The sequence below is a fragment of the Dictyostelium purpureum genome (assembly GCF_000190715.1).
Source record: "Dictyostelium purpureum unplaced genomic scaffold DICPUscaffold_307, whole genome shotgun sequence".
Classification (NCBI taxonomy): Eukaryota; Evosea; class Eumycetozoa; order Dictyosteliales; family Dictyosteliaceae; genus Dictyostelium; species Dictyostelium purpureum.
Window position 1 is genome coordinate 1 of NW_003519643.1, and position 9,946 is coordinate 9,946.

Below are 9,946 nucleotides of genomic sequence, written 5' to 3' on the forward strand. Positions count from 1 at the left end.
ATTTATTATTAAGTTTATTAAATATCGGTTCCTCCAAACTTTCCAAAATAAAAATTCATGATTACTATTATTGCAATTATTATTATCGTTGAAGTTGTAACTATTATTATTAGTATCTATAATCATTGAATTTATGGATATTGACGTTGATGTAGTAGTAGTAGTAATGGATGATTTACTACCAACCAAACTATTTATTTTATTCTTTATGTTCATTTGGCTGTTACTTCTTCTTTTTATTTAATTTTAAATATAAAAATAATGTTAATAAATAATAGAAAAAAAAATATGAAGAGTATTTTAAAAATAAATAATAAAAAAAATAAAAAAAAAGGGTTTAAAATATGTTTTTATTCTAATAATTTTAATTTATTATTTTATATATTAAAGAAAAATAAACAATATGAGAAAATAGGAAATAATAATATATGTAATATTAAAAAAAAAAATATATAAAAAGAATATGTACGCTGCAAAAATAATTTTATTTACTATTTTATATATATAAAAAATTTTAATTTACAAAAAAAGGAATTGCTGCTATATAGTATGAATTAATGACGATTAATAAAAATGTTATTTAATAATATTATTATTGTGAAAATATTTTTATTATAAATTATAAGAGTGAAAAATAATAAAAAACAAAAATTAAATAAATAATAAAAAAAAATAAATAAAAAAAAAAAGAATAAAAAGAGATTAGATAATATTTTATTTTATTTTATTTTATAATTATTAATAAAATTAATTTATGTTTTTATATATATTTATATATATATATATATAAATATATAAATATATAACATTAATATTGAAATTATTTTTTTTGTTTTTTTTTTTTAAAAAGAGATAGTTTTTAGACATATTGTATTTTTAAATAAATAATATTTGATAAAATATAAAATTAAAAGTATTACCAATTTATTGGTGGTTTCAATAAGACACACAACCCTATTGCCCCTTTATAAAAAAATTTTATTAAATATAATGTAATGTTATTTATTATTATTTTTTTTTTTGTTTTATGATTCTTTTAAAAAATATTTTATTATTTAAATTATAATTTAAATTATTATTATTATTTTATTAAAATTTGAGATATTTTAATTTTTTTAAAATTTATTTTTTTTTTATTAATTTAAACCACACCCATATAAACACAAAAAAAACAAAGCATCAAAACATCAAAACAAACTTACTTTTTTTTTTTTTTTTTTTCTAAAACTATGCACAATTTAAATTTAAATCATCATTTTATTTCAAATTAAAAAAATTAAAAATTAAAAAATAAAATATTCAAAAAAATCAAAAAAAATCAATAAATGAAACATTTTAAATAATAATACACATATAAACATATATATTTCAAATATTTATATTATATAAATGAAAAAAAATAAAAAAAAGTTGGAAAGGTGGGTGCTATAAATTTTTATTTTTTTTATTTTTTTTTCAATTTATTTTTTTATTTTTTTTTTTTATTTTTTTAATTTATTTTTAAAAAAAACATTATATGAAAGCAAATTAAAAATCTCGATTGTGTACCATCACATAATAAATAATAGAAATAATAAAACCAATAACTATAAAATAATATAATAATAAAACAATAATAATAAAAAAAATAAAAATAATTCTTTTAAAAAATATTTTTCTTTTCAGAAAAAATTAAAAAAAAATAGTTTTTTAAAAAAAAATAAAGTAAAAAAGTGGAGGGGAAATGATGAATAACAACAACAATATTGGTCAAAAAGAGTTATTTGATTGAGCATGAGAAAATGCTTATCAATAATTTAGATAAAAAACCAAATAGCACTGGTGTAGGTCTTAAAACTCCCAACCCCTCCACTATTCACAACAACAACAATAATAACTTTTCAACACACAACAATAATATATTAAAAAAAAATCAACAATCTTTTATTAAAAACTATTCACCTTCAACAAGCCCAACTAATCAAAGAAATACACAAAACCATACAAATAAATTAAAGAGTAACCCGATGTCCTACGATGATTACGAATTTGAAGATGATCCAATCGAATTGGAGCTTAGAAAGAAAATGTTAACAATGTTAAATCAAAACTCAATACCAAATAGTAGTAGTAGTAATAATAATAATAATAGTAATAATAATATTAGCAATTTAAATAATTTTAATTTAGAAGAATCAGAAGAGGATAACATTGATAGTGATGGAAATAACAGTAGTAACCACAGTGACCATAATTTAAATAATGAATACTATAATAACTTTAGCAATGATCATATGTTTAGCACACCCACATTATCAAGAAAATCAAAAAATAAACAACATAACAGATCAATTTCAGTAAACCAACCACAATCATCATCATACCAACATCAGTCATCATATCTACAACCACAATCACAGTTATCAAATTCATTAAACCAAAAATCATTTTTAACATCTAGCAACCCAGGATTTTTACCCACATTAGGCAGCCCAAAATTCGAATCTCTTGGCAATAGTACTAAAGGAACAAATCTTACAACAACAATTGGCAATAATAATAATAATAATAATAATAATAATATGATGTTTAATAATAATGGAAGTAATATTAGTAATTCAAGCTCTCAAGGTGAAGAATACTTTAATTTAAATGAAAAATACCTATTAACTGAAAGAGATAGAATTAAATCAATGGCAAAAGAATTTAAATTTGAAATTGAAATTGAAAGAAAGGTTATTAAGGAATATAAACTCTATGCCGTAGAAGAATGGATATTTAAATCAAACCACATTTGGTCTGCTGTGTCATATACTGGAAATTACGATGATAAGATTGTTGTATCAGTTATCAAGCCAACACAACAAAATAAACAACTATACAATTTAATTTCAAAACCTCCAAACAGTACCTTTTATCCAATCAATACACCATCGGGTCAAATATTACTTGCCAACTGTGGGGATTCTTCTCAGTACGGACTAAACCTTATCGAAATACCAGATGGAGATTTCGATGAACACATAGAAGATATTAAAACCAATTTATGCCTAAAGAGACTAGGTTGTACAAATCCCAAATACAAAGTATCCTATATGAAACTTGCAGACTCTTGTGTTGATAAGTTTAGAAAGCTATCCGGTTTCCCAAAAGCGACAAAGAGCTATGTTAATGAATTTGTAATGGAAATACAAGCCGCCTTGTCACATTTAAACTATTTGCCTTTGCTTACTAAAATTGATGGAATGTATGATCAGAAAACCATTAATGCGCTAAAAGCTTTTCAAGTTGACTCAAATAAACATAGAGAGGGTAGCGGTTTATTATTATTACCAACAGAAGGTTACTTGGATCAAATTACATTTGATGAATTACAAGAAGAAATCTTAAAACTAGCTTCAAAATTAGAATCACTAGGCTATACCCTACCAGACAATCCAACCAAAAACTTTAAAGAATTCAATGTAATAATTAAATCATTTCAAGAAACCTATAGAATTTATCCCAATGCACCTGGTAAAAACATTTTATTATTTATAGAAAAAATGAATTTAAAAGTATCACAAACCATTTTACCACCACCCTCATCAAATAATATACAATCAACATTTTCAACATCACCATCATCAAATAGTACAAATATAAATAAAAAAAATAAACAAAATAATAATAAAAGCAATAATTCCAATAATAGTAATAGCAACAGCAATAGTAATAGTAATAATAACCTACCAGGCAATAGTAATTATAATAACTATTTAAACTACGACGATGAAATTGAAAGTTTTAAAAGAGGTCAGGAAAAAACAGATGCCGAAATTTTTAGATATGATGATGACGATGATGAAGATGAAGATGACGACTATTATGAAGATAGTGATAGCCAAGATATTATAGATCCATATGTTGATGATGACGATGATGAATATTTCTCAAATGAAGACGAAGATTTTAAAGCCACCAATAACAACAATAAAAGCGATAACACCAATATCAAATCTAAAACCGATATCCCTATATCAAACAATGTAAATAACACATCATCAGTAGCAACCACAACAAATAATGAAAAACAATTTCAAGAAATTCAAAAGCAAACTTTATTACCAAACAACACCAATGTATTATCACAAACTCAAAATGAAATTAACAATTTAGAACCAATCAACGAAGCTGAAGAAAAAGAAAAACTAAAGCAAACAATACTAAGGCTTGAAGTATTAGTAGATAAACAGCATTCTCAATATTGCAAACTAAAAGAAGACTTTGACCATTTAAGTGATAGCTATTATGAACTTAAAGAAAAATCTTTAAAATCAATTGCAGTAATCTCCACAAACGAAAAAATGTTTACAGATATCAATAACCGTTGGAATAAATTAACTAAAAAAGAAATACCCGAAATTGAAGATAAAATTAACTCCAATGTTGATATTATTCAATCTTATTCGAGCAAAGTAAGTAAAAAAAAAAAAACTTTGTTTAACTTTTATTTATTATAAATATTAACTAATAAATTTTATTTTTATAGATGAAAAGGTTAGATGATATCGTAACCTCAATTCAAAAAAAGAATGATAGAAATATTTTCCTTTCATTTTTAATTAGCTTTGGATCATTCTTTCTTATTATTTGTGGATATATAGCCATAGGTTTAGCAAAGATTAAAAAGAGTATTGTGCAACCAATCAATAATAATGCAAATAATACCAATGGAAATAATAATAGTAATGGAAATAATAATAATAATAATAATGAAATAACAAGTAATTCAAACAAAAATAGGCAAACAGACGAAGCAATCCAAGATTTTTTAAAACAAAAATTAAATATCACCACTTTTTTTGAAAACAATTAATTATAAATATAAATAAATATATAATTTTGTAAAGAATAAATAAACATTAACAAATCTTTTTTTTTTTTTTTTTTTAATTTTTTTTTTTTAATTTTTTTTTTATTATTTTTTTATTTTAGATATATTTTATTATTTTTTATAAACCTATATTTTTTTAGTTCTTTTTAATAGAGTTTTCATAAGTTTTTTTGTAGTTTGAAACGATTGAGTATGGTAAACCAACAGCAGCAACGCATAATAAAACGAAAACAATAATTTCTTTGACTAAAAGAGAAGTTCTCTTTTCATAATCAGCTTGGCTTTCAACATACATACCACTGTAGCTGGCAGCTGATGAAACAGTGAATTCACTATCGTGTTGTGATTTACGGTAATTTAAAACAGTTGAGGTTAAACTGTAAATACCTGATTTCTTTGGTTCAACAGTTAAATTGGTTTGAACTTGTGAACCTCTATATTTATTTTTAAATTATTATTGAAATATATAATTTGATTTTTTTTTTTTTTTTTTTTTTTTTAAATTATAAAATTAAAGTTAATATTGTGTTATCGTTTTGGAACTACTAAAATTCTAAAAAAACTTACGGAGCAAGGGTTTCCCATTTACCTTCGGTTTGACCTGAAATAATATCGAAATCAGCAGAGATAAAGTCATTATCAATGAATGAAACATCGTAGGCTGGACTGTAATATGAGAGAAGAAAAAAGTTTAAATTAGCAAAAATGTTATAATTTTTTTGTTGAATAGTCTATACTACATACTCTGAACCAACGTTATAGATAATGAATTGAATTGGTAAGTGTTTACCTACAACTGGACCTTCTACGATCTTTTTTTGGAATAATAATTCAGCTTTTTGTGAGTAAACAAAGCTTACAAATAAAATTAAAAATACTGAAACTAAAGTTTTGGTGTTCTGTAATTCAGATGATAGTTAAATTATATATTTGATTTATAATTTGAATTATATTTTTGAATGATGTTTTTAATTTGAATTTAAAAATTTTAGAGGTAGTTTTTTAATTTGGTTTGTTGAACATTCAATTTTTATAAAGATAAATTTTAAGATTTGGTATAAATATAAAAAAATTAGTTAGGTCATATGATAATTATTTTTTTCGTTTAGAGTAAAAAAAAAATAAAAACATACCATTTTTAATGCGTAGTTTATAAAAAAAAACTTATATATAGGGATGTGATTGATTATAAAAATAAAAAATGATGATGAAAAAAATTAAAAAAAAAATTATAAAAAAAAATTAAAAAAAAAAATTAAAAAAAAAAATGTGTGTTTTTTTAATTTTTTTTTTTTATATGTTTCATCATAAAGTCAAAGTCAAAAAAAAAAAAAAAAAAAATGATTAATCATTTTAATTTTTCATTTTATTTTTTATTTTTTCTTTAAAATCTATTTAATATATTTTTTTTTAGAAAAATATATATAAGAATAATGTATATAATTTTAACAAAAAACTAAAACACTTTAAAAAAAAAAAATAAAGAAATAAACAATATTAACTCTTTTGATAAAAAAAATGGAGTGTGAACTGGATCTAGCATAATAGCTTGGTTTTAATTGTTTAGCTTTTGAAAATCCAGGATGTAATGAATAAACCATTTGAATTTAGAGATATTGATAATACATCATGGTTTGTGTATCTGTATTAATGGTTTGTGATGGTTCTATTTCATAGATTTGAAGGTCACTTGATAAACATTCTAAAACCATTAAGCTTGATTTGAATCAAATGTTTATAAATACAATAAATCTTGATTAACTATTAATATAAAATTATTTTTTTAAATTTCCAAAAAAATAATTAAATTAAAAAAATTCTATAATTATTTAAAAAAAAAATTCTATAATTATTTAAAAAAGGAAAATTTCTATATAGAAAAACAATTAACAAAACCACTCATCTCACAACAAAATTCCAAAAAATAAGCTTGTGTCTATATGGCTGAGCTTTTAAAAGTATACCTCAGATATATTTTAATGGTCAAACTTGCAAACGGTGGTACTTTCTCTCATGGTGAAGATTTCGATGGTGATTCGGTAAATTATCATGATGATATGTGGACAGCTTTCAACCAAAGCTACACGAAGGATACTCACACCATGGAGATATCAATGGATCTTTTTGGTGTAGATTTGAAAGTCGCAAAAATATTCTCAGAATTCAGTTTAACACACTCAACCACAAATACAATGGAGTCAATCAATAATACTATCAATAAATTAACGGAAAGAGAAATTGAATTAGCAGAAACGGATCTTTGGGGTGAACACTCTATATACACAAAAAAACAAAAAGAAGAATTAAGACAAAGCTACATTAATTTAAAACTTTCAATAATCGATGTAGCAAATATAGACCACCACCAACCCAATTACCACCAGTACCATCAAGAATAACAATAGAAATTAATAAATTCAAAATAAAAGCAATTTAATTTATTCTGTGTATCTTTTTGTTCAAAATTTCAATTAATTCGTGGAAAGATTCGAAAGATTTAAGGATGTTATTTTTTATGAGTTTTAGATTTTTTTTTTTTTTTTGTAAATATTGAAAAATTGTGCTATCAGATTTTTTTTAAAAAAAAAAAATTAGATAAATTAAAAAAATTCGTGAAAAAAAAAGGATTTTATTTAAAATTTAAAAATAAGGAACCATCATTCTATTGATTGGGTTGGAGAAATTTAATTTTTTTCATCATCGTCGTCAATGCTTTTGTTATCTTGGTCACTATCTTGGTTGTTATCATGATTGTTATCCTCTTCGAAATCTTCATTGATATCAATTTCGTTTTCATCTATAGAGTTGTAATTGATGTTTTCGTTGTAGTTATTTCCATTACTATTTGAAATTGATGTAGAAATTGATGAGCTATTTCCATTTTCATTATAATTTATATTTACAGATACACCTTTGTCATGAGGAACTATGTATGCTTCGGGTAATGGCTGTGAACTATTTTTCCATGGATCTTCTAAAAATGATGATTTGAAATAATATGATCTTTGTTGATGTTGATGTTGTTTATGGGGTTGAATTTGTTTATTATTATTATTATTGTTATTAAAATTTCTTCTATTATTAAAAGTATTTCTATTATAGTTTCTATTAAAATTAATGTTGTAGTTATTGTTGTTATTATTATTATTATTATTATTATTATTATTATTTCCACCATTAAAATTTCTATTACTATTAAAATTTCTATTGTAATTGTTGTTGTTGTTAAAATTTCTATTGTTGTTATTAAAATTTCTATTGCTCATATTCATACCATTGAAATTCATATTCATACCATTCATGTTCATGTTCATTCCCATATTGTTCATATTCATATTCATATTCATATTCATATTCATTCCCATATTGTTGTTGATATTATTGTTCATATTAATATTGGTGTTAACATTTCTAAAGCTATTCCCATTTTCTGAGGAAGAGGAGCTATAACTATAGCTTCTTCCGTTACTATTTACATTATAATTATAATTGAAATTATTGTTATTGTTGTTGTTATTGTTATTATTGTTATTGTTATTATTGTTGTTGTTGTTGTTATTATTTCTAATTTGTCTGTTATATGGATGGTGTTGCATTATATTTTTCTGGTTATCATCAATATTATTCGAACTATAATTATTATTTATATTTATATTATTCATTATTTTCTTTTTTTTATTTTATTAGTTTATTAAAAAAAAAACAATAAAAAGGAAAATAAAAATTATTTCAAAAAAAAAATTAAATAAAAAAAAAAAAAAAATATTTTTTAATTTAGTTTTTATTTTTATATTTTTTTAATTTATTTTTTAATTTATATTTATTTTTTTATTTTATATTTATATTTTTTTATATTTTTTTATATTTTTCTCAAATTTTTTTATTTAAATAAAAAAAAATATTCATTTATTTAAAAATTAAATAACAAATAAAATATTTATTTATTTATTTTTTTATTCTGTGATTTTTTCGATTGTGTTTATTTATTTTTTTTTTCAAAATTTAACACAGCATATATATTTTAAATTATGGAGGAAGAGAAAAAGTCCTACATATTAACACGAGGAACAAGTTGATCAAATAAAGAAACTCGTGCAATTGTGATTGCGTGTGCTAAAATTACAACACCAACCCAATTACCACCAGTACCATCAATGACCAATAAAAACAATAATAATAAATTCAAATTATACATTTTAACTTTAAAACCATGAAAGAAAGAGATAGATTTATTCAGTCATTACAGAAATATCAATTTATTTTATTCATTTGTATCTTTTTCTTCAAATTTTTTAATCAAACCTTACAACCAGAATTTTTTTTAATATTAGTTTATTAAAAAAGAAATAAAAAAATAAAAAAATAAAAAAAATTATTCACAACATTCCATAATTTTAGTATAAAAATAATTTTTAAATAAACAATTAAATAGTTAATAATAAATAAATTCAATTAAAATAAATTATTAGAAAAAAAATATCACTTCTGGTTTTACAAAATGGCTAAAAAGAAAATTCCCAAATAGAAATAATTATTTATTTAATTTTTAACTTTTTTGAAATTATAATTATTTTTTATATTTATTTGTTGTGGTCAAAAGTTGGTTTGATTGAACATCTTTATAAAATTAAATAAATTCAGTTAATATTGTTTTTTCAACTAAAAACTGTTTTCTGTAATTTACATTTTCTAAAAATAAAAAGTGTGTCAAAAAAAAAAAAATAAAAAGTCAACTTATATTAATTAATATTTACGCACGTAAGAATTTTTCTAAAATGAGTACGTAATATAATATTTATAATAATTTTTTTAAAAAAATTAATTTAGAAAAAAATAATTATTATTAATAAAATGTAAAAAAAAATATTTTAAATTTTAAATTAAAAAAATTAAAATTTAAAAAATAATTTTTTTTTTTTTGAGTGGTTTTTTTTTTTTTTTTTTTTTTTTTTTTTTTTTTTTTTTTTTTTTTTTGAAAAAAAAAAAAAAAAATATTTTTTACCCCCTTTAAAAAATATTCCCAGGGGGGGGCTTCTTTTTTTTTTTTTTTTGGAAAAAAAAATACAAAAAAGGGTGGAAAAAAAAAAAAAA

The 9,946-nt window shown here is 21.2% G+C and overlaps 4 protein-coding genes across 4 annotated transcripts; 2 read left to right on the forward strand and 2 right to left on the reverse strand.

Moving 5' to 3' along the window:
• Window positions 1-1,757: 1,757 nt before the first annotated feature.
• Window positions 1,758-4,837, forward strand: DICPUDRAFT_156569 (uncharacterized protein; the record flags this gene model as incomplete). Its single annotated transcript, XM_003291868.1, has 3 exons — window positions 1,758-1,823; window positions 1,998-4,436; window positions 4,511-4,837. Coding segments are annotated over 3 exons (2,832 nt in total), but the record flags the coding sequence as incomplete, so codon positions are not given.
• A 154-nt stretch (window positions 4,838-4,991) lies between these two features.
• Window positions 4,992-5,991, reverse strand: DICPUDRAFT_82569 (uncharacterized protein; the record flags this gene model as incomplete). Its single annotated transcript, XM_003291875.1, has 4 exons — window positions 4,992-5,289; window positions 5,423-5,521; window positions 5,600-5,754; window positions 5,989-5,991. 4 exons carry the CDS (start codon window positions 5,989-5,991, stop codon window positions 4,992-4,994), a joined length of 555 nt encoding a protein of 184 aa, XP_003291923.1.
• An 804-nt stretch (window positions 5,992-6,795) lies between these two features.
• On the forward strand, window positions 6,796-7,254 carry DICPUDRAFT_82570 (uncharacterized protein; the record flags this gene model as incomplete). Its single annotated transcript, XM_003291869.1, has 1 exon — window positions 6,796-7,254. One exon carries the CDS (start codon window positions 6,796-6,798, stop codon window positions 7,252-7,254), a length of 459 nt encoding a protein of 152 aa, XP_003291917.1.
• Window positions 7,255-7,539: 285 nt separating this feature from the next.
• On the reverse strand, window positions 7,540-8,517 carry DICPUDRAFT_156573 (uncharacterized protein; the record flags this gene model as incomplete). The annotated part of the gene is made up of 1 exon (XM_003291876.1): window positions 7,540-8,517. One exon carries the CDS (start codon window positions 8,515-8,517, stop codon window positions 7,540-7,542), a length of 978 nt encoding a protein of 325 aa, XP_003291924.1.
• Between the last annotated feature and the right edge of the window lie 1,429 nt (window positions 8,518-9,946).